Source organism: Lolium rigidum, chromosome 6 (genome assembly GCF_022539505.1).
Source record: "Lolium rigidum isolate FL_2022 chromosome 6, APGP_CSIRO_Lrig_0.1, whole genome shotgun sequence".
Lineage (NCBI taxonomy): Eukaryota > Viridiplantae > Streptophyta > Magnoliopsida > Poales > Poaceae > Lolium > Lolium rigidum.
In genome coordinates, this window is record NC_061513.1 from 175,070,978 (window position 1) to 175,096,345 (window position 25,368).

The 25,368-nt window shown below is 41.9% G+C and overlaps 1 protein-coding gene across 2 annotated transcripts; it reads right to left on the minus strand.

Moving 5' to 3' along the window:
* Window positions 1-10,321: 10,321 nt before the first annotated feature.
* Window positions 10,322-14,213, minus strand: LOC124666748. 2 transcript variants are annotated; one of them, XM_047204078.1, is made up of 6 exons: window positions 13,810-14,213; window positions 13,635-13,735; window positions 13,038-13,182; window positions 12,500-12,692; window positions 12,226-12,421; window positions 10,322-10,725 (listed from the first exon to the last, which is right to left on the minus strand). In XM_047204078.1, exons 1-5 carry the CDS (start codon window positions 13,837-13,839, stop codon window positions 12,396-12,398), a joined length of 495 nt encoding a protein of 164 aa, XP_047060034.1. In that variant the 5' UTR covers window positions 13,840-14,213; the 3' UTR covers window positions 10,322-10,725; window positions 12,226-12,395. The 2 variants fall into 2 exon arrangements, 1 of the variants encoding a protein (XP_047060034.1); XR_006991018.1 differs by having other exon boundaries at window positions 13,038-13,735; window positions 13,828-14,213.
* Between the last annotated feature and the right edge of the window lie 11,155 nt (window positions 14,214-25,368).

Here is a 25,368-nt window from a genome sequence, read left to right on the forward strand (position 1 = left end):
TCAATCGGTTAATTTATGCAAGTAATCATGGGATCTCAATCGGTTATTTTATGCACTAATCAAAAGATATCAACCGTTTAATTTTGCAAATAATCTCGAATGTGTTCAAGTTCGGATCTAGTTCAGATCTAGAATCTGTTTCTTTGCCTATGATGAATGGTTGGGCACAAATTTTTACGGGGAGGGTTCAGCGAACCATTGCTGTGTACAAATCTGTTGTGCATGAGCTTTAGTTCGCTTACCCCTTCCCTCGTAGATATATAATCATGTCCACTCTAACCGAGGCTGACTCGTTTTTCTTAACTTTGTTATCATGTACGTTAGTCATCGTTGCAACTCATTCACTAGTTTCTGTTTGATATGGATCGGATGTTCGGCGGCGACGTCGGCAGCCGACGAAGAGCGAGGAGGACGTCAAGACTCGCCGAGTGCTCTGCGGAGGCTGCAGGGTCGGCCGATACATCTCCTACTTCGCCAAGGAGGTGTACAGGTGCCCCTTCGCACCGGGAGACTCGGCGCCACGGACTTCAAGCTGCCTCGTCACGCATGCCGAGAACATCGGCAACACCTTCCCCAAGGTCGGCACGACGGTGAACGTCCACTCCTTCCGCGCCAAGCACGGGCGCTCGGCATGCACCTCCGCGGCTTCCGGCGGGTGGAGATCTCCGCCGGGCGCATGCCTCCGCTCAAGCCCAAGGCTCCCAAGGGGAGCAAGAGCAACAAGTGGAGGGAGAGCCGGATGGGGTAGGCGGAGTCCCGGACGTGTCTTGCTGCTGCGCTGCTCGCCTCCTAGTTTGTTGTTGGGATCCCTTTGTTGTTAGCTAGGGATCCCTTGTTGTTATGTTAGTATGATGGTGCTCGTGAAGAACCTCGTTACTATGTTGGCTGCTCGTGTATGCAGCCTATTATCTATCCATATTATCTAGGGATTATCTATCCCTAGTCTACTATATTTTGTTGGCCGTACTTAGTTTTCTTGATTTACTATGACTGTGAATTTATCGTACATTATCCTGGAGATTTGCTTCTAGATTTAACTACATACATATGAACCGGAGGGAGTACTAGATTTGCTGCCATATTGGGCAAACAACGAGGGCCAAAAGGCACAAATAATTGAAGAAAGTCGAAATGCAAGCTTCTCTAGATTTTATACTAATTTGGTGAAAAGGACGAGAGAGAAAGAGGGGAAAAAGGTGCACTTAATAGGGATGCCAATTTGGGGCCGAGAGAGACGGAACCCAGCTCCTGCTCACGTGCAACCAAACGCTTCTCGTCCCGTCCCACGCGGGCCCTTTCTACCAGCCCCACGCGACGCGGGCCCACACGACTCGGCCCCACAAGACGCGGCCCCACACGTGACGAACGGTCAACTAAACGGGAATCCTGCCGTCTGAGCTGCTTCTGCGGGTTTCAAACAAGGGCTTGGGGAAAACTGAGGAAAAACTAAGGAGCTGGGGAAAACTGAGTACAACTAAGGACCGGAGGGCACGAAAATAGAAATCCCTAGTTTTTATGTATTCAAAAATAAGAAGCAAATACCAATGAATTTTTGCATATCAACCAATGAATTTTATATATCAACCAATTCTTGGCAGTAGGGATTTAAATGAAGAACCAACATACTGCCTAAGTGTCTAGTTTTTATTTTCATCATAAACTAAATTCTTCAGAACATGTTCAAGATTTAACTAAACCAATTTATCTAGCAAAACCATTTTCATTTTCATTTTCATTTTCATTTAATGAAGAACCAACATACTGCCTAGTGTCTTCGGCAGTGAGCATGAGCATGAGCAGTAGCATTTCAAAACCATTTCAACATCTTTATTTGCAACCAGTGAGCATCAACATGAGCATTCAACCATGGTGAACTAATTCATACTGCAAGCATTTAAATCATTCAATTTGCTATGAAATTTGCTATGAACTACTTGGGGTACAGAAAACTAATCCCAGTCCAACCAGGGCATCAAATTTGCTATGAACCAGGGCATCAAATTCAATTTGCTATGAGTAATACAAGAATCGGCGCAAGAATTCAACTACTGCAAGAACAAAAGCAAGAATCGGTGCAAGAATTTGGAGGCAGAGAGAGGGAAGGAAGAGGGGGTGGAGAGGGGAAGCAAGAGGGGAAGGGAGAGGGGTTCTTACCAACGGAGATGGTGGCGACGCCCTGCTGCTCCTCTCCGCGACGGTGGCCGGCGCGCAACGCCCTCCTCCTCCTCTCATCGACGGTGGCAACGGTGGCCGGCGCGTGATGCCCTCCCCCTCCTCTCCGCGGCGATGCCCTGCTCCTCCTTGCGCGGCGGCTCCGGCGTGCGCGTGCGGCGGCGCTCGAGATCGACGGTGGCAGCAGCAGCAGAGAGCACGGTGGCGCGGTTAGCTAGGGTTCGTGAGAGTGGAAGGAGAGTGTGGCACGTGCGGTTAAGTCCGGAGTATAGCCTGACCCACCTTATTGCCGGCGCACCATCTGTTTGGTTCGTCGGGGAAAACTATACCCCCCGGCGAACCAAACGGTTGGTGCGCCGGCAATAAGGTGAGTCCAGCTATACCTGGGACTTGTCCTCCAGCCCCTGGCTGGCTTTCCTTTTCTGTTTTTATTTTCTTTTTCTTCATTTCTTTATTTATTTTCACTTTCTTTTATGTTTCTTTTCTTTTCCCACAAATCCTCTACTATTTTATTTCCTTCTCTTTTCAAGATAAAAACCAAGCAATTAATATTAGTTATACATGCATGCATAAAATAGACCAACACAATTAGAATTAGTTATACATAAAATATTGGCCATGACCATATGAGTAGTTATGAATTACACAAAATATGAGTAATACATTGCAAATAAAGTTTTACATCATCGATCGAGAAGAGTGTTTCACTTTCTTCTTGCTTTTCTTGCTCGTCGTTGAATAATTTAGCCCCGTGTCGTGACTTCTTCTTTTGAAGGGTCGACCTGACCTCGGTAGCGTGGTCCTGCTTCTTCTTGTGGTGTATGTTGTGTCTTCGTCCTCGGATTCTTCCATCATTGGGTCTCCAACCTTTTCTTCGAAGTCTTCCTCGTTGGCGACTCCATCCATTCCGACGATGGTCCTCTTGCCTCTCCTCACGATAACACGGCTAGGCCTGGATGGGTCGGTTATGAAGAAGCATTGGTGCACGTGTTCTACCAGTACCCATGGCTAATTCTGCGCGGTGGCGTTCGTGGACTTTGATTTGTTGGCTTCGGGTAGAAACATGGTGGTGAAATACCGGTCTTCTTTTGTGACGCTCTTAGCCCATCTGATACGGAACATCGGCACTTTCTCCCCGGCGTAGCTAAGCTCCCGGATTTCCTCGATCCTTCCGTAGTATCTAGTCTTTACGTCACCCGTCCAGGAATCCATCGTTACCCCGAGTTCGGTAAACACTTGTTCTTGTCTTTTTCTTCCGTGTAGAATGTGTACCCGTTGATATCGTACGCTTGGTAAGTCATGATGTTGGGCGCGGGGCCATGTGACAAGGCCAATACTAGTTTATCCTTGTCGAATCCATTGGTGGGGGATTAGCATCAATGTGGTCTTTGAACCAGCGCGCGAAAGAGGAGTTGTGCTCTCCGAATATTTACGCTTCCGTCATCATCGGCTTGCCACTTGTTCTCTATCATGGTTTTGTGCTCTTTCAACCAAGGATCGATCAAGTCAATGTGTTGTAGCGCTACTAGGTTGGCCCTGTCAAAGTCGGAAGTCTGACCAGACATGTGCACGTGCAGTTCCTTCCTTCCATTTTTGTGGCCTACTCCCTCGAACATGCGGAGGTGCTTGTTTTGAGGCAAACCAACAGGGTCCTCGATGTCTAGATAATTCGTGCAGAAAGAGATGCACTCTTCGGTGAGCCAGCCCTGGACGATGCTTCCATCCGAATGTGACCTGTTACGAACGTATCCTTTAATGACCCCATTCATTCTTTCAAACGGCATCATGTTGTGTAGGAATGCCGGCCCTAGATTGATGATCTCATCCATGATATGGACCAACAGATGGACCATCACGTCAAAGAATGCAGGCGGGAAGTACATCTCAAGCTCACATAGGATCACCACGATCTCTTCCTGGAGCCTTGCGAGTTTCTTGACGCTTATCGACTTCCGAGTTATGACGTCGAAGAAGTTACGAGCCCGATCAGCGTTGCATGGACATGGTCATCCATTATACCTCGGATTGCAACCGGAAGAATCTGCGTCATCATCACGTGACAGTCATGAGACTTCATGCCGCTGAAGTTTCATTTCTTGGGGTCCATGTATCTGCTTATTAGCCCGGAGTAACCGAAGGGCACTCTGACTCGTAGAAGGCAATTAAAAAATTGATCGACCTCAGCCGGAGTAAAAGTGAAGCAAGAGAGGGGACAGTAATAGTCTGGCTGCTTAATCCTTTTGCGCTTCTTACCGTTGTCCGTCTCCTCCTCCGACTGTATGTCTTCGGTCGACGGGATCTGAAGCTCTTCCCTGATGCCCAAAACTTTCAGGTCGTGTCTTGCTTTCGGCCCATCTTTGGTCCGGTCCGGCTTGTTGAGAAGAGTGCCAAGAAAGCTCTCGCACACGTTCTTTGTAATATGCATGACATCAATGCAGTGAGTGATGTCTACGCACGCTTCTATTCCTGTAGACAGTGTTGGGCCTCCAAGAGCAGAGGTTTGTAGAACAACAACAAGTTTCTCTTAATTGAATCACCCAAGGTTTATCGAACTCAGGGAGGTAGAGGTCAAACATATCCCTCTCAAGCAACCCTGCAATTAAGATACAAGAAGTCTCTTGTGTCCCCAACACACCTAATACACTTGTCGGATGTATAGGTGCACTAGTTCGGCGAAGAGATAGTGAAATACAAGTAATATGGATGATTATAAGTAGTAATTGCAATCTGAAATAAAAATGGCAGCAAGCGAACATGTAGCGAGAACTTGTTGGAAACGGTGTTTCAATGCTTAGAAACAAGGCCTAGGGATCATACTTTCACTAGTGGACACTCTCAACAATGATCACATAAAGATCACACCATGGGAGAGAGAGATGAACCACATAGCTACCGGTAGAGCCCTCAGCCTCGGGGGAGAACTACTCCCTCCTCATCATGGGAGATAGCAACGGCGATGAAGATGGCGATGGAGTCGATGGAGATGGATTCCGGGGGCACTTCCCCGTCCCGGCGACGTGCCGGAACAGAGACTTCTGTCCCCCGAACTTGGCTTCGCGATGGCGGCGGCTACTTAACTTTTCGTGGAATATGACTGATCGTCCTAGGGTTTTCGGAGACGAAGGATTATATAGGCGAAGGGGCAGCGTCGGGGGAGCCACGGGGTGGGCTCCCCACACCTGGGCGCGCCAGAAGGGTGGGTCGCGCCCCCCTATGGTGTGGCCAGCTCGTGGCCCCCCTTCGTCTCTCCTTCGGACTCCGTGAAGCTTCTGGAAAAATAGGGACGTGGCCTTTTGTTTCGCGCAATTCCGAGAATATTTGTAATCTAGCTTTTCTGAAACCAAAAACAGCAGAAAACAGGAACTGGCACTGTGGCATCTTGTTAATAGGTTAGTCCCAGAAAATGCATAAAAACATTATAAAGTATGAATAAAACATGTAGGTATTGTCATAAAACTAGCATGGAACATAAGAAATTATAGATACGTTGGAGACGTATCAAGCATCCCCAAGCTTAGTTCCTACTCGCCCTCGAGTAGGTAAACGATAAAAAGAATAATTTACGAAGTGACATGCTACCAACATAATCTTGATCAATACTATTGTAAAGCATATGAGATGAATGAAGTGACTCAAAGCAACGGTCTATAGTTTGCTAACAAAAAGATAATGACTAAACAACTGAATCATATAGCAAATACTTTTCATGAATAGTACTTTCAAGGCAAGCATCAAAAAGTCTTACATAAGAGTTAACTCATAAAGCAATAGATTCTTAATAGAAGGTTTTGAAGCAACACAAACGAGGATTTAAGTTTCAGCAATTGCTTTCAGCTTTCAACATGTATATCTCATAGATAATTGTCAACACAAAGTAATATGATGAGTGCAATAAGCAAGCATGTAAGAATCAATGCACACAATTGACACAAGTGTTTGCTTCTAAGATAGAAGGAAGTAGGTAAACTGACTCAACATAAAGTAAAAGAAAGTCCCTTCGCAGAGGGAAGCAGGGATTAAATCATGAGCTAGAGCTTTTCAAGTTTTGAAATCATATAGAGGGCATACAAGTAAAGTTTTGAGAGGTGTTTGTTGTTGTCAACGAATGGTAGTGGGCACTCTAACCCCCTCGTCCAACAGACTTTCAAAGAGCGGCTCCCATGAAGGACGTTATCTCTACCAGCAAGGTAGATCATCCCTATTCTCTTTTGTTTACACATGTACTTTAGTTTTATTTATGGATGACACTCCTCCCAACCTTTTGCTTTCACAAGCCATGGCTAACCGAATCCTCGGGTGCCTTCCAACATTTCACATACCATGGAGGAGTGTCTATTTGCAAAATTAAGTTGCTTACTGATGAATCAGGGCAAAACATGTGAAGATAATTATTAATGAAAGTTAATTAATTGGGGCTGGGAACCCCGTTGCCAACTCTTTTTGCAAAATTATTGGATAAGCGGATGAAGCCACTAGTCCATTGGTGAAAGTCTGCCCAACAAGATTGAAAGATAAAACACCACATACTTCCTCATGAGCTATAAAAATTTGACACAAATAAGGAGTAATAAAGTTTTGAATTGTTTAAAGGTAGCACATGAAGTATTTACTTGGAATGGCAGAAAAATACCACATAGTAGGTAGTTATGGTGGACACAAATGGCATAGGTTTTGGCTCAAGGTTTTGGATGCACGACAAGTATGAACCGGTACATCAAAACTTACATAAGAACATATTGCAAGCATTATAAGACTCTACACTGTCTTCCTTGTTGCTCAAACACTTTTACCAGAAAATATCTAGACCTTAGAGAGACCAATCATGCAAACCAAATTTCAACAAGCTCTACGGTAGTTCTCCACTAATAGGTTTAAACTACATGATGCAAGAGCTTAAACATGATCTACTTGAGAGCTCAAAACAATTGCCAAGTATCAAATTATTCAAGACAATATACCAATTACCACATCAAGCATTTTCTGTTTCCAACCAAATAGCAATAAGTGCAGTAGCTTTCAACTTTTGCCATGAACATTAAAAGTAAAACGAAGAACACCAGTGTTCATATGAAAAAGCGGAGCGTGTCTCTCTCCCACACAAGGATTGCTAGGATCTGAAAATAACAAAATGAAAATAAAAGCACACAGACGCTCCAAGTAAAGCACATAAGATGTGACGGAATAAAAATATAGTTTCACTAGAGGTGACCTGATAAGTTGTTGATGAAGAAGGGGATGCCTTGGGCATCCCCAAGCTTAGATGCTTGAGTCTTCTTGAAATATGCAGGGATGAACCACGGGGGCATCCCCAAGCTTAGACTTTTCACTCTTCTTGATCATATTATATCATCCTCCTCTCTTGATCCTTGAAAACTTTCTCCACACCAGACTCAAAACAATCTCATTAGAGGGTTAGTGCATAATCAAAAATTCACATGTTCAGCAAGGACACAATCATTCCCAAAACTTCTGGACATTACCCAAGGTTACTGAAATTTAATGGAGCAAAGAAACCCGCTCAAACACAGTAAAAGAGGCAATGCGAAATAAAAGGCAGAATCTGTCAAAACAGAACAGTACGTAAAGACGAATTTTTTCGAGGCACTGAACATGCTCAGATGGAAAAGCTCAAATTGAATGAAAGTTGAGTACATATCTGAGGATTACTCATGAATTGTTTCAAGATTTTACGAATTTCCTACCGAGAGAACAGCTCAAATTCGTGAGAGCTAAAAATCTGTTCCTGCGCAGAAATCCAAATCTAGTATCAACTTTCTATCAAAGACTTTACTTGGCACAAAAACGAAATAAACATGATAAGGAGAGGTTGCTACAGTAGTAACAACTTCCAAGACACAACAAAACAGTAGCAAAATAAAAACATGGGTTATCTCCCAAGAAGTGCTTTCTTTATAGCCACTAAGATGGGCTCAGTAATTTTAATGATGCTCTCGCAAGTAATAAGAGTTGAACCAAAAGAGAGCATCAAAAGCAAATAAGAAACGCTTTTAAGTCTAACCCACTAACTATGAAAAGGAATCTTGTAAATAAACAAGTCGTGTAAGCATAATGCAATAAGCATAGGAAAATAAGACAAGCGCAACTTCAAGATTTTCAGCAAAAAGAGAGGTGTTTTAGTAACATGAAAATCCCTAAAACCATATTGTCCTCTCTCATAAAGATTTTCAGTAGCATCATGAACAAACTCAACAATATAACTATCACATAAAACATTCTTATCATGAGCTACATGCATAAAATTATTACTCTCCACATAAGCATAGTCATTACTATTAATTGTAGTGGGAGCAAATTCAATAAAATAGCTATCATTATTATTCTCATCACCATAATCATCATATATAGGAGGCATATTGTAATCATAATTAATTTTCTTCTCAATAGTGGGTGGACTGAAAATATGATAGTCATCATTGTAATCATCATATATAGGAGGTAAAGTATCATCAAAGTAAATTTTCTCCTCCATGCTTGGGGGGCTAAAAATATCATGGTTTATATGCATAAAAGTATCATTATTTTTGGCATAAGAAAAACTCTTCTCATTAATAGTAATTGGAGCAGGATCATTATCAAGAATTTGAACATGGTAAACAAGTTGCATACTAAGGGAATGGTTTTTGGCAATCCCATCATAACTATGACAAGTTTCATAAGGATAATTATAATCTGTGTCATAGCCATCTCTATAACGATTATCTAAGCCCGAAGATATAATATCATCATTTGAGGGAACATGGATAGTGCTAACATCATTACTTTCATAATCGGTACCAAAGAGATTTTCAGTATCAAAAGTAGTGTGCTCTTCCAAATCATGATCACTAATATAGGTAAAGGGCATAGGAAGATCATTGTATTCAGATTCATTATCATAATAATCATTAGGAGCAACATACTTACGGTTACCTATCATTATCTCATACACGTGGGGATATGCTGTTACCTCTTTCTTTTTATTCCCCCTCTTCTTCTTCTTCTTCTTCTTCTTCTTCTTCGTTCCCTTATTCTTCTTGTTTTCCCCTTTAGGAGGGAGAGGCTTGAAAGGAAGCTTCTCCACATAACCTGGTTTGTTATTAGAAACAATAGAAGAAACTTGGGAGGATACCTCTCTTTCATTAATAAGACAAAACACATATTAGTCCTGTCATATTTTGGTAAAGTCCCATCCTTTATAACACCTTGTATGTAGGTGTTGGCATGGCAATTATTAACACAATAGAGATAACATCCATGCAACACACTATTCATATCAAGATCACTCATATCTAACAAAGAAATTTTTCTTGATAACTCTTCACACCCCAAAAATAAAGTAAGTTCATCATGCTGATTAGAAGTGATCATATTATCACAATATAGACTTGAAGTACTCATTAAATTCGAAATACTATCATCATGACCAGAACATTGAAAATTAAAATGACCCACTTCATAGCAAAGTTCACAAATAAAAGGATAGAGGTCACAAACTTTTTCACCAAGATCATCTAGAGCCTTGTACCACATTCTAGTTTTTTCATTCCTATGATGGATACAATATTCATCTTCAATTTGATTAATTCCACAAGGTCTATGCATTCCACAAAAATTAACATGCTTATAAGAAATAGTATTTTCAGAAGTTTGGACATGTTTATTGCAATCATTAACAACAATTTCATTTTCCATGCAAGTGTCTTTGAAAGGTTCATGATACACGCCCCAATTTTCTTTAGGAACATTAATATGAGAAGCAAAGGTTCTACAACAATCAACAATAATTTGAGAATCAAGACCATAATTATCACTAAGCTTTTGGAAACCAGCAGTTTCAATGAAAGACTTAATGCATTCATATTCATAGTTTATACCTGACTAGTGGTTGGGGCGCCCCATGGGGCGCCTCCTCACCGGTTAGTGGCGAACCAATTTCATTATGTGTTGTTTGTTTTGTTTCTTCGCCAGCTTGTCGGCAAGCTCTGTCTGAGCCTGATTTTTGTTTATCCCGCTGCAATTTACTTTGCATGTGCGCATTGTTCATGGGGTGACACGGGACAACGATCTAGTTGGTGCTGAGGCCAAGTTGCTCCATTATCGGGTAAATGGGGCAATCGTTTTACAACAACAACAGTTGCTACAGCCTACAAATAATATTGATGCGTAAACAGATTTATTTTACAAACAAGGCTAGATCTTAGCTTGAATTAATCAACACACAACTTATCTGATTTTTTACACACGTCAAAAGTTGGACAGAATAATCAAGTAATCGTGAACAACGGGAGGTTGAATGCATCACTATGGAGGTGACATCAACTACTGTCCGTCACAGAGAGTATCTCCTAGATCGCCACTCCCCAAAGTTGTAGGGGGGAAGCAACAAATCTAAGATGGCTGCAAGGGTCAATGCCCCTTTCATGATCTGCAGGTGTGGCAGCAGAGAATAGACTGAAGTGTAGGCATCCTTCCTGAGAATCCAGCCATGAGTACATAAGTCATCAGTGGCCTGAACCTGCCATAGGCATCGAAGCTACGACTTGTTCCTGTGGCCTGTGTCATTGTGTTTACAGGAAAAAAAATACCTGTTGCATTGTCAAATAGTAGATCAATGGAACGAGATAAGAGTGAGCAAGATATTAATAAGGAAATAAAGGTATACAAGAACGTTAATTACAATAGGTCATGCATGCAAAAAGGATATCAGCGAAGTTCAAATGCTGCAATATATCTCTTCTAAAGCACCACCGTAATATTGGCTCAGTTTATCCAATTAATTGGCTGAACCATTGAGTTTGGCTTTGAAGTGGCATGCAATTTATCAACTCATTCACATTTAGAAAATAATAGGGATTGCAGTTTATGCACCTTTCCAGAAGTAACAACATGATTAGTATTCAATGATTTCAAAAGCCCACAACATATACATAGTATAATCGTTTTCAAGCATTTGTGCATATGCAATTAAAGTATATCAAGTTCACAACAATTATAAAGCTATCGTTTACATATTCAATTTAGAAACTTCTCGAAATGTAACGACATGATGAATATTCAGTGATTTCAAAAGCACAGCATATACAATTATTAACACTGATTAAATACCTATGGTGGTTGGTACGAATGCATTTACGTGTGTTCGAGACGTTGATGTCAGCTAGTCTTTGTGGTCAACGTGCTGTGTTTGTGTCAAACAAAATCAAGATGTGCATGTTTCCTATCCACAAAAAAACATGTGTTACTACAAACAAAAATCTAGCCATGCCGATCACATCTACCGCACAGCTGCCTCCGCTCCTGGCCTCACGGTATCCACCGCCACTGCCTATAATTGTATACTCCCTTCGATCCTTTTTAATTGACTCGGGTTTAGTACAATTTTGTACTAAATTTGAGTCAATTAAAAGAGATCGGAGGAAGTAGGAAATAGCCAGCTACAGACCTAGCTAGCTACGCACCATCATCCATCCATTGAATCCGCCCTACAAGACATTTCCACCAGTTATCTAAAGATAACAACACCATCAGACCACATTGTTTTCCTTCCTCAGCTGACCAAAACCACACTACTCAGGTTCCATCGTCAAACACTCCATTAGTTCTATTAAAGATCGAGTGTTTCATCGTGAGTTCTTGTGGGCATTTCTAACCAAGTCCACACCTCTCAAACCATGCCCGTGCTCCACAGATGACTCGGCTCAGCCACTGAATATAGGATAATCGTTTCCAATCATTTGTGTTTATATGTGATCAAAGTATATCAAGTTAATAACAAGCTAGGATAAAGTTACTCATGAAAGATTCTCACCAATCCTCCGGTACTGGTCAAGTCTGAAACACAAGATGTCTAGCTAATTCAAATAAAAAATGAGAATTGTGTGATACCATATAGCTAGCATTTTGCAAATATAAGATTACACTTGGGGAAAAGATAAAGCGTGCCGCAGCAAGCACAAAACAGACTGCTGACTAAAGAATCAAGAAGGATTATTAAAATACCATACACCATGGTAATAAGTAATACATGTAAGAATAGAAAGTTCGTGAGGTTACCTTTTCAAACTCCTCGGGCATATATTTTTCAACGCCATTCTTTTGCTAAAAGAAGACTAAAGATTCACTGTCGAAACTAAGGTTTGAACCACCATTATCAGGTAAGAAACAACACCATGGGCTTTAAAGGAACAATATACACAACATGTCTCGAAATTGATAACTTATCATCAAAGATGTACGACTGGATATGCTTCTGCAATATGAAGAACACATCAGCAAACAATATATATCAGCCGACCAAAACATTTTCCTATAGGGGATAAGGAGATACCATCAATTGTCTCAACAAGTATTGGAACAATGAATACATGCAATGCTTCAATCTCTCTATGATTCAGTTCAAAAGGAACAATGACCAGAGACCTAACACCCCTGCAGCAACTAAGGCAATATTGGTAGTTTCGTTCCATTTTCAAATATTCTAACCAAGTCCTACTGCAAATTTCACAAATAGGATTAAAAACCTGCAAAAATATATGACGAAAATGTAAGAATATAAATTTTGTCATATGCTTAACCTTATAAGAAAGCACTTTCTTCCCAACTACCAATTGTAGAACAATCACTGAAAAGTATATCCTAACTAAATAAATGAGGGCGCATAAGGCTATCTATTTCTAATAATCAGATAAAGACAATATTTCCATTTAACTTTCTTGTATGATTCAAACTAAAAGAACTGCAAGTATACAGGAAACTGAAGAGGAAGCTTAGTAATTCTCTTTCCATAGCGAACTTCCTGGTCCACTACGGACCCTTACAATCTGCAGGCATAATAGTAACAACATAGGTAGCTAGTAATGGATTACCTCTACGTGATCCAACAGCAGGTCCATCTCCTGAAACCATTCATAGATTTCAATCTTCCAAATCTCACACAACCATGAAACCAGATATAAGAGCAAGAATGAGCGACCTAGAACCAAGAGAGAAACAAAGAACCTGGCATTTATCCTGCAATTACGATCAATCAAAGCACTACAACTACCTATTGCTACAATTACAAAGAAAGCACGTTAGTGGTCATGGCAGTCAAAAATAATTACAAAATTGCAAATAAGTCATGAAATAGAATACACCAACCAAGGTTGTTTATAAATCTGTAATAGTTCCCAATTATGAATATGGAATGGAAAACATTGGTTAACTCGCCTGCACAAAATGTGTGGCAATTTCAATTGCGCATTTTAATAAAGTAGTACTGAGGAAATTGGTGCTACTGTTTCCATATATGAAATACATTTGCTTATTTTCTATCTATTTCTTCTAATCTAGCTAGCAGACGGTAGGGAATAAAAGCTAAGCACTGATATTCTAGCTTCAATAAATAAATCCAAACTTCACATGCTACTGGAACAAATCTGAAACATGAACGCTGGATAATGGAGGCATGGCCAGCCCAGTACCTCCTCACAGTAGCTCCAATATTATCAGCTGCATCAACTTCGCTTCGCCGCTCAGCTGGTGGAAGCAACATCAAGTACAACAACAGCTCAGTTGCAATACCCTGCCAAAGCAATTCACAAAAAAGGGGATTGAGCGAAGAGAGAGATGATATGTGATTTTGTAATCAATCGTCACCTCAGATGCGTACTCCACCTGAGCAACCATCCAATGGAAGTCCCCACCCGTCTCTTGTGCAGACTGGCGGTCATCCCTCGCTCGATGGACGGTAATTGCGCTCCACCTGTCGAGCGCCCTGGAGGGCGAGAGGAAAAGCGATGGGGGACGATGTGGAGAAGGGGGCTCCGTGGTGGAGCAGTAGGCCAGTAGGGCGGGGAGGCAGAGCGCTGCAGCCTCCACACTCGTCCCTGCAGCGCGGGTGCCTAGGGGCGAGGACAATGGCCGCGTCCTCCGGCTCTCTGCCTCTATGCCTGAATGAAGGCTCCAGAAGAAAGGAGTAGACGGCGGCGAGGGCTTGGGACGCCATAGGCCGGTGAGAGGAGAGGGAGCGCCGCCAGGGGTGAGGAGCTAGAGAGGGAGGGGCGAAGGGTACGGGGCTAGGACGGGTGGCTAGGGTTACCCTCGCGTGTGGGTTTTGTTTGATGTTGCGACGGTCGAGATTTAAGCGCGCCTCGTTCCCAGATCGAACGGATCGGCACGGCTGTGGTATCATGGAGCGCCCTGGCATAAGGCAAGCACACACGCACTTGCTTGTTCTCAATTCTTTACCTTTGTCGTTCTCCCAATCTTCAGTATTGCTTTGAATTCTTTCAAGAAGATCCCATCTAGCTTCAACCTCCTTGCTTGTGAAAGATCCCTCCAAATAGGCATCTAGATAGTCCTTGTGGTGTCCTGAAAGCCTTGCATAAAAAATATTAATAATAACATTACGGGGGAGCTCATGAATGGGACATTTGAGCATTAGTGACTTCAATCTCCCCCATGCTTGGGAAATACTCTCTCCATCACGAGGATAAAAGTTATAAATATAATTCCTACATGCACTTTATGAGGAGGATAAAATTTAGAATAAAAGAGAGGTACAATTTCCTCCCAACCAATAGATCGACCATTCCTCAGCATCCTATACCATTCCGCAGCTCTGCCCTTCAGAGATATAGAGAATAGCTTCCTCTTAACTTGGTCCTTTGAAATACCTGCACTCTCAAACAACTCGCATAATTCATGTATAAAGAGTAAATGATCACTAGGATGGACAGTCCCATCTCCAAAATAGCAATTGTTCATAGCAAGTTCAACAATTTTCGTAGGTATCTTGAAAGGAATACTTTCAGTAGGTGGATTTAAAATATCGCAAGCATCATTAGAGTTATCGCATATGGGAGATAAAGTATTATCAGAGCAAATTTTCTCCCCTAAAGTTGGGAAGCTAAAAAGATCATAAAAACTAGCTTCCCCAAGCTTAGACTTTTCCATAGCATTAGCAGTAATTGCGTTCATACTAATAACATTGCTACTAGCATGCAAATAAGGTTCCATAGGTTTTTTAATTTTCGCATCAAACAATTCATTTCTTAACTCAGGAAAAAGATTAAAAAGCTCACTAAATTTTTTGTCGTTTTCCATTATGCCTAACTAGTGAAAAATAAAAACAAGAAACAAAAAGATATAATTGCAGAATCTAAAGGAAATAGCTTCGAGCACTCACACACCGGCAACGAGTGCTAGGAAATAGCTTAGTAGTCGGAGGATGTGAATACCTTTTACCTTAGCTCCCCGACAACGGCGCTCGGAAAATAGCTTGATGTCTACGCACGCTTCTATTCCCGTAGACAGGTGTTGGGCCTCCAAGAGCATAGGTTTGTAGAACAGACAACAAGTTTCCCTTAAGTGAATCACCCAAGGTTTATCGAACTCGGGGAGGTAGAGGTCAAAGATATCCCTCTCAAGCAACCCTGCAATTAAGATACAAGAAGTCTCTTGTGTCCCCAACACACCTAATACACTTGTCGGATGTATAGGTGCACTAGTTCGGCGAAGAGATAGTGAAATACAAGTAATATGGATGATTATAAGTAGTAATTGCAATCTGAAATAAAAATGGCAGCAAGCGAACATGTAGCAGAACTTGTTGGAAACGGTGTTTCAATGCTTAGAAACAAGGCCTAGGGATCATACTTTCACTAGTGGACACTCTCAACAATGATCACATAAAGATCACACCATGGGAGAGAGAGATGAACCACATAGCTACCGGTAGAGCCCTCAGCCTCGGGGGAGAACTACTCCCTCCTCATCATGGGAGACAACAACGGCGATGAAGATGGCGATGGAGTCGATGGAGATGGATTCCGGGGGCACTTCCCCGTCCCGGCGGCGTGCCGGAACGGAGACTTCTGTCCCCCGAACTTGGCTTCGCGATGGCGGTGGCTACGTAACTTTTCGTGGAATATGACTGATCGTCTAGGGTTTTCGGAGACGAATGATTATATAGGCGAAGGGGCAGCGTCGGGGGAGCCAGGGGGTGGGCTCCCCACACCTGGGCGCGCCAGAAAGGTGGGTCGCGCCCCCCTATGGTGTGGCCAGCTCGTGGCCCCCCTTCGTCTCTCCTTCGGACTCCGTGAAGCTTCTGGAAAAATAGGGACGTGGCCTTTTGTTTCGCGCAATTCCAAGAATATTTGTAAACTAACTTTTCTGAAACCAAAAACAACAGAAAACAGGAACTGGCACTGTGGCATCTTGTTAATAGGTTAGTCCCAGAAAATGCATAAAAACATTATAAAGTATGAATAAAACATGTAGGTATTGTCATAAAACTAGCATGGAACATAAGAAATTATAGATACGTTGGAGACATATCAGTGAGGTGTATCGAGAATTTTCCAGTACGGCAAGTCCCAAAACATGGACCTCCTTTTCCATACACCAATGAGCGGCGTCGTTTCCTTTTTCTTCTTCTCTCCAGGCTTTTGAGAATCTTTCCCGGCGCAGGGCACTGATGCGCGTAGACGACACGTCCGTTGGGAATCCCAAGAGGAAGGTGTGATGCGCACAGCAGCAAGTTTTCCCTACGTAAGAAACCAAGGTTTATCGAACGAGTAGGAGTCAAGAAGCACGTTGAAGGTTGATGGCGGCGGAGTGTAGTGCGGCGCAACACCAGGGATTCCGGCGCCAACGTGGAACCTGCACAACACAATCACAGAACTTTGCCCCAACGTAACGGTGAGGTTGTCAATCTCACCGGCTTGCTTGTAAACAAAGGATTAAACGTATTGTGTGGAAGATGATGATTGTTTGCGAAGAACGAGTAAAGAACAATTGCGATAGATTGTATTTCATATGTAAAGAATAGGACCAGGGGTCCACGAGTTCACTAGTGGTGTCTCTCCCATAAGATAGCGAGATGTTGGGTGAACAAATTACGGTTGGGCAATTGACAAATAAAGAAGGCATAACAATGCACATACATATATCATGATGAGTACTATGAGATTTAATCGGGGCATTACGACAAAGTACACGGACCGCTATCCGAGCATGCATCTATGCCTAAAAAGTCCACCTTCAGAGTTATCATCCGAACCCCTCCAGGTATTAAGTTGTAAACAACGAGACAATTGCATTAAGTATGGTGCGTAATGTAATGAACACAAATATCCTTAGATAAAGCATCGATGTTTTATCCCTAGTGGCAACGACACATCCACAACCTTAGAACTTTATGTCACTCGTCCCGCATTTAATGGAGGCATGAACCCACTATCGAGCATAAATACTCCCTCTTGGAGTCACAAGTATCAACTTGGCTAGAGCCTCTACTAGCAACAGAGAGCATGCAAGAACATAAATAACATATATGATAGATTGATAATCAACTTGACATAGTATTCAGTATTCATCGGATCCCAACAAACACAACATGAAGGATTACAAATAGATGATCTTGATCATGATAGGCAGCTCACAAGATCTAACATGATAGCACAATGAGGAGAAGACAACCATCTAGCTACTGCTATGGACCCATAGTCCAGGGGTGGACTACTCACACATCGATCCGGAGGCGATCATGGCGATGAAGAGACCTCCGGGAGATGATTCCCCTCTCCGGCAGGGTGCCGGAGGCGATCTCCTGAATCACCCGAGATGGGATTGGCGGCGGCAACGTCTCTGGAAGGTTTTCCGTATCGTGGCTCTCGGTACTGGGGGTTTCGCGACGAAGACTTTAAGTAGGCGTAAGGGCAGGTCAAGGGGCGTCACGAGGGGCCCACACAACAGGGCCGCGCGGCCAGGACCTGGGCCGCTCCGCCCTACTGTGGCGCCGCCTCGTGGCCCCACTTCGTTCCCTCTTCGGACTTCTGGAAGCTTCGTGTAAAAATAGGCCCCTGGACGTTGATTTCGGACTTCTGGAAGCTTCGTTCATGGAGAAGGTTGAAACTGCTTCGTTCATTGTTATATGGTTGGAAACAGAAAATGTTGCATGTGGTAAATGGTATAATGTCTTGAATAATGTGATACTTGGCAATTGTTGTGCTCATATAGATCATGTTTAAGCTCTTGCATCATGTACCTTGTACCCATTAATGAATAACTACATAGAGCTTGTTAAAATTTGGTTTGCTTGATTGATCTCTAGAGTCTAGATATTTTCTGGTTAAGGTGTTTGAACAACAAGGAGACAATGTAAAGTTTTATAATAGTTACAATATGTTCATATGTGAGCTTTGCTGCACCTTTTATACTTGAGTTTGCTTCAAACAACCTTGCTAGCCTAGCCTTGTATTGAGAGGAATTCTTCTCGTGCATCCAAATCCTTGAGCCAATAACCATGCCATTTGTGTCCACCATACCTACCTACTACATGGTATTACTCCGCCATTCCAAAGTACATTACTTGAGTGCTACCTTTAAAATTCTATTCTTTGCCTTTGCAATATATAGCTCATGTAAAAAGTAGCCTTAAAAACTATTGTGGTGAAGAATATGTACTTATGTGTCTTATTTCTTAATAAGTTGCTTGTTGTACGGTAACCATGTTTCTGGGGACGCCATCAACTTTTACCTTGGTTGAATATCCTGTGAGTTGCTATGCATGTTCGTCTTGTCTGAAGTAAGGGAGATTTTCATGATCATATGGTTTGAGTATGCATACTGTTAGAGAAGAACATTGGGCCGCTAACTAAAGCCATGATCCATGGTGGAAGTTTCAGTGTGGACAATCAATCCTCAATCTCTTATGAGAATATTAATCGTTGTTGAATGCTTATGCATTAAAGAGGAGTCCATTATCTGTTGTCTATGTTGTCCCGGTATGGATGTCTAAGTTGAGAATAATCAAAAGCGAGAAATCCAATGCGAGCTTTCTCCTTAGACCTTTGTACAGGCGGCATAGAGGTACCCCTTTGTGACACTTGGTTGAAACATATTCTATACTATGATAATCCATGTTAATCCGAGCTAATTAGGACAAGGTGCGAGCACTATTGGTATACTATGCATGAGGCTTGCAACTTATAGGATATCTTATACATAACACATATGCTTTATTACTACCGTTGACAAAATTGTTTCTTGTTTTCAAAATGAAAAGCTCTAGCACAAATATAGTAATCCATGCTTCCCTCTGCGAAGGGCCTATCTTCTACTTTATTTTTGAGTCAGTTTTCCTATTCTTTCTATCCCAGAAGCAAACACTTGTATCAACTGTGTGCATTGATTCTTACATGTTTACTTATTGCATTTGTTATATTACTTTGTGTTGACAATTATCCATGAGATAAATATGTTGAAGTTGAAAGCAACCGCTGAAACTTATATGTTCCTTTGTGTTGCTTCAATGCCTTTACTTTGAATTTATTGCTTTATGAGTAACTCTTATCCAAGTCTTATTGATGCTTGTCTTGAAAGTATTATTCATGAAAAGTTTTTGCTATATGATTCATTTGTTTACTCATTATCTTCATCATTGCTTCGAATCGTTGCTTTCATCTCATATGCTTTACAATAGTATGATCAAGATTATGATAGCATGTCACTTCAGAAATTATCCTTGTTATCGTTTACCTACTCGAGGGCGAGTAGGAACTAAGCTTGGGGATGCTTGATACGTCTCAAACGTATCTATAATTTCTGATGTTCCATGCTAGTTTTATGACAATACCTACATGTTTTGTTCACACTTTATATCGTTTTGATGCATTTTCCGGAACTAACCTATTGACGAGATGCCGAAGTGCCAGTTCCTGTTTTCTGCTGTTTTTGGTTTCAGAAATCCTAGTAAGTGATGTCTACGGGAGCTTCTATTCTTGTAGACAGTGTTGGGCCTCCAAGAGCAGAGGTTTGTAGAACAGCAGCAAGTTTCCCTTAAGTGGATCACCCAAGGTTTATCGAACTCAGGGAGGAAGAGGTCAAAGATATCCCTCTCAAGCAACCCTGCAACCACAAAGCAAGAAGTCTCTTGTGTCCCCAACACACCTAATACACTTGTCAGATGTATAGGTGCACTAGTTCGGCGAAGAGATAGTGAAATACAAGTAATATGGATGGATATGAGTGGTAATAGTAATCTGAATGAAATATGGCAGCGAGTAAACATGTAACAAAACAGTAAACAAACGGAGATTCGATGCTTGGAAGCAAGGCCTAGGGATCCTGCTTTCACTAGTGGACACTCTCAACAATGATCACATAATAGGGCTACTCTACACTCTTTTGTTGGATGATGAACACATTGCGTAGGATTACACGAACCCTCAATGCCGGAGTTAACAAGCTCCACAATTCAATGTTCATATTTAAATAACCTTAGAGTGCAAGATAGATCAACACAATTACACCGAGTACTAACATAGCATGCACACTGTCAACATCAGCTATGAAAGGGGGAATAGATCGTATCAATACCATCATAGTAATAGTTAACTTCATAATCTACAAGAGATCATAATCATAGCGTATACCAAGTACTTCATGATGCACACACTGTCAACATTACATCATGGAGGAGGAATAGACTACTTTAATAACATCACTAGAGTAGCACATAGATGATATTCAACTAGATCACAAAGAGAGAGAGATGAACCACATAGCTACGACGGAGCCCTCAGCCCTGTGGGTGAATTACTCCCTCCTCATCATGGAGGCAGCGATGGCGGTGAAGATGGCGGTGGAGACGGCGGTGGAGATGGCTCCGGGGCAATTCCCCGTCCGGCGAGGTGCCGGAACGCAGAGTTCTGTCCCCCGAATTGGACTTTCGCGATGGCGGCGGCTCTGGATGGTTTTCTCCGTTTCCGTCCTTTCTGTCGATGTTTTTAGGTCAGGGACGATTAAATAGGCCGAGAGTCGGAGTCGGAGGGGCCACGGGGTGACCACACCATAGGGGGGGCGCCCCCCCTTGGGCCGCGCCGCCCTGTGGTTTGGGGCCACCCTGGCACCCCTCTGACTCTTCTCCGGTGCTCCGGAAGCTTCCGGGAATTGTAAGCCCTTCGGTCTTGATTTCGTCCGATTCCGAAAATATTTCTTTACTAGGATTTCTGAAACCAAAAATAGCGAGAAAACAGCAATCGGCCTTTCGGCATCTCGTCAATAGGTTAGTTCCGAAAAACGCATAAAAATGATATAAAGTGTGAACAAAACATGTTGGTATTGTCATAAAACAAGCATGGAACATCAGAAATTATAGATACGTTGGAGACGTATCGGCATCCCTAAGCTTAGTTCCTACTCGTCCTCGAGTAGGTAAACGATAAAAGATAATTTCGAGGTGACATGCTACCAACATAATCTTAATCATAGTATTGTAAAGCATATGAGATGAATGCAGCGATTCAAAACAATGTTAATGCAATGAGTAAACAATTGAATCATATAGCAAAGACTTTTCATGAATAGTACTTTCAAGACAAGCATCAATAAGTCTTGCATAAGAGTTACTCATAAAGCAATAAATTCAAAGTAAAGACATTGAAGCAACACAACGGAAGATAAAGTTTCAGCAGTTGCTTTCAACTTGTAACATGTATATCTCATGGATAGTTGTCAATGCAAAGCAATATAACAAGTGCAATAAGCAAGTATGTAAGAATCAATGCACAGTTAACACAATTGTTTGCTTCTTGAGGTGGAGAGAGATAGGTGAACTGACTCAACATAAAAGGTAAAAGAATGGTCCTTCAAAGAGGAAAGCATCGATTGCTATATTTGTGCTAGAGCTTTTATTTTGAAAACATGAAACAATTTTGTCAACGGTAGTAATAAAGAATATGAGTTATGTAAATTATATCTTACAAGTTGCAAGTCTCATGCATAGTATACTAATAGTGCCCGCTGATACGTCTCCGACGTATCGATAATTTCTTATGTTCTATGCCATATTATTGATGATACCTACATGTTTTATGCACACTTTATGTCATATTCGTGCATTTTCTGGAACTAACCTATTAACAAGATGCCGAAGTGCCAGCTTGCTGTTTTCTTGTTTTTGGTTTCAGAAATCCTAGTAACGAAATATTCTCGGAATCGGACGAAATCAAGACCCGTGTTCCTATTTTCACCGGAAGCATCCAGAACACCCGAGAGCCGCCGAGAGGGGCCCCGTGGGCCCCGGATGATAGGGTGGCGCGGCCTGGGCCCTGGCCGCGCCAGCCTATGGTGCCGCCGCCTCTTCAACCCTCTGACGCTGCCCTTCCGCCTATTTAAAGCCTCCGTCGAGAAAACCCTGATGCGAAGAACCACGATACGAAAAACCATCCAGAGCCGCCGCCATCGCGAAAGTCCAATTCGGGGGACAGAACTCTCTGTTCCGGCACCCTGCCGGACGGGGAATTGCCCCCGGAGCCATCTCCACCGCCGTCTCCACCGCCATCTTCACCGCCATCGCTGCCTCCATGATGAGGAGGGAGTAATTCACCCCTGGGGCTGAGGGCTCCGCTGTAGCTATGTGGTTCATCTCTCTCTCTCTTTGTGATCTAAATGAATATCATCTATGTGCTACTCTAGTGATGTTATTAAAGTAGTCTATTCCTCCTCCATGATGTAATGTTGACAGTGTGTGCATCATGAAGTACTTGGTATACGCTATGATTGTGATCTCTTGTAGATTATGAAGTTAACTATTACTATGATGGTATTGATACGATCTATTCCCCCTTTCATAGCCGATGTTGACAGTGTGCATGCTATGTTAGTACTCGGTGTAATTGTGTTGATCTATCTTGCACTCTAAGGTTATTTAAATATGAACATTGAATTGTGGAGCTTGTTAACTCCGGCATTGAGGGTTCGTGTAATCCTACGCAATGTGTTCATCATCCAACAAAAGAGTGTAGAGTAGCCCTATTATGTGATCATTGTTGAGAGTGTCCACTAGTGAAAGCAGGATCCCTAGGCCTTGCTTCCAAGCATCGAATCTCCGTTTGTTTACTGTTTTGTTACATGTTTACTCGCTGCCATATTTCATTCATATTACTATTACCACTCATATCCATCCATATTACTTGTATTTCACTATCTCTTCGCCGAACTAGTGCACCTATACATCTGACAAGTGTATTAGGTGTGTTGGGGACACAAGAGACTTCTTGCTTTGTGGTTGCGGGGTTGCTTGAGAGGGATATCTTTGACCTCTTCCTCCCCGAGTTCGATAAACCTTGGGTGATCCACTTAAGGGAAACTTGCTGCTGTTCTACAAACCTCTGCTCTTGGAGGCCCAACACTGTCTACAAGAATAGAAGCACCCGTAGACATCAAGCTATTTTCCGGCGCCGTTGCCGGGGAGGAAAGGTAAAATGTACTCACACTCGGATCTCGGCTACTAAGCTATTTTCGCCGTTGTAAGTACTCGAAGCTATTTCCTTTAGATCCTGCAATTGCATCTTTTTGTTTCTTGTTTACACTAGTTAGGCATAATGGACAACAGTGAGCTTCTTATTCTATTTCCTGATTTAAGACATGGATGGTTTGATGCGAAAATTAAAAAACCTATGGAACATATTAGTATGAACGCTTTGAACACCATTGTTGCTAATGATATGAAAAATTCTAAGCTTGGGGAAGCTGGCTTTGATGAGCATGATATTTTTAGTCCCCCAAGCATTGAGGAGAAAATTTACTTTGATGATACTTTGCCTCCTATTTATGATGATTATAATGATATTGGTCTTTTAGTACCGCCTGTTATGGAGGATAAATTTGATTATGATTACAATATGCCTCCTATATTTGATGATGAAAATAATAATGATAGCTACTTTGTTGAATTTGCTCCCACTATTACCAATAAAATTGACTATGCTTATGTGGAGGGTAATGATACTTTTATGCATGAGACTCATGATAAGAATGCTTTATGTGATACTTATATTGTTGAGTTTGTTCATGATGCTACTGGATATTATTATGAGAGAGGAAAATATGGTTGTAGAAATTTTCATGTTACTAAAACACCTCTCTATATGCTGAAATTTTTGAAGTTACACTTGTTTTATCTTTCTATGCTTGTTGCATCATGCTTCATGAATTTGTTTATTTACAAGATTCCTTTTCATAGGAAGCATGTTAGGCTTAAATATGTTTTGAATTTGCCTCTTGATGCTCTCTTTTGCTTCAAATACTATCTCTTGCGAGTGCATCATTAAAACTGCTGAGCCCATCTTAATGGCTATAAAGAAAGCACTTCTTGGGAGATAACCCATGTGTTTATTTTGCTACAGCACTTTTATTTTGTATTTGAGTCTTGGAAGTTGTTACTACTGTAGCAACCTCTCCTTATCTTAGTTTTGTTGCATTGTTGTGCCAAGTAAAGTCTTTGATAGTAAAGTGAATACTAGATTTGGATTGCTGCGCAGTAACAGATTTCTTTGCTGTCACGGATTTCGACCTGCCTCTCTGTAGGTAGCTCAGAAAAATATGCCAATTTACATGCGTGATCCCCAGATATGTACGCAACTTTCATTAAATTTGGGCATTTTCATTTGAGCAAGTCTGGTGTCCTAATAAAATCTATCTTTACGGACTGTTCTGTTTTGACAGATTCTGCCTTTTATTTTGCATTGCCTCTTTTGCAATGTTGGATAAATTTCTTTGATCCATTAATGTCCAGTAGCTTTATGCAATATCCAGAAGTGTTAAGAATGATTGTGTCACCTCTGAACATGTGAATTTTTATTATGCACTAACCCTCTAATGAGTTGTTTCGAGTTTGGTGTGGAGGAAGTTTTCAAGGATCAAGAGAGGAGTATGATGCAATATGATCAAGGAGAGTGAAAGCTCTAAGCTTGGGGATGCCCCGGTGGTTCACCCCTTCATATTCTAAGAAGACTCAAGCGTCTAAGCTTGGGGATGCCCAAGGCATCCCCTTCTTCATCGACAACATTATCAGGTTCCTCCCCTGAAACTATATTTTTATTCCGTCACATCTTATGTACTTTGCTTGGAGCGTCGGTTTGTTCTTGTTTTTGTTTTGTTTGAATAAAATGGATCCTAGCATTCACCTTGTGGGAGAGAGACACGCTCCGCTGTAGCATATGGACAAGTATGTCCTTAGGCTCTACTCATAGTATTCATGGCGAAGTTTCTTCTTCGTTAAATTGTTATATGGTTGGAATTGGAAAATGCTACATGTAGTAATTCTAAAATGTCTTGGATAATTTGATACTTGGCAATTGTTGTGCTCATGTTTAAGCTCTTGCATCATATACTTTGCACCCATTAATGAATAAATACTTAGAGCTT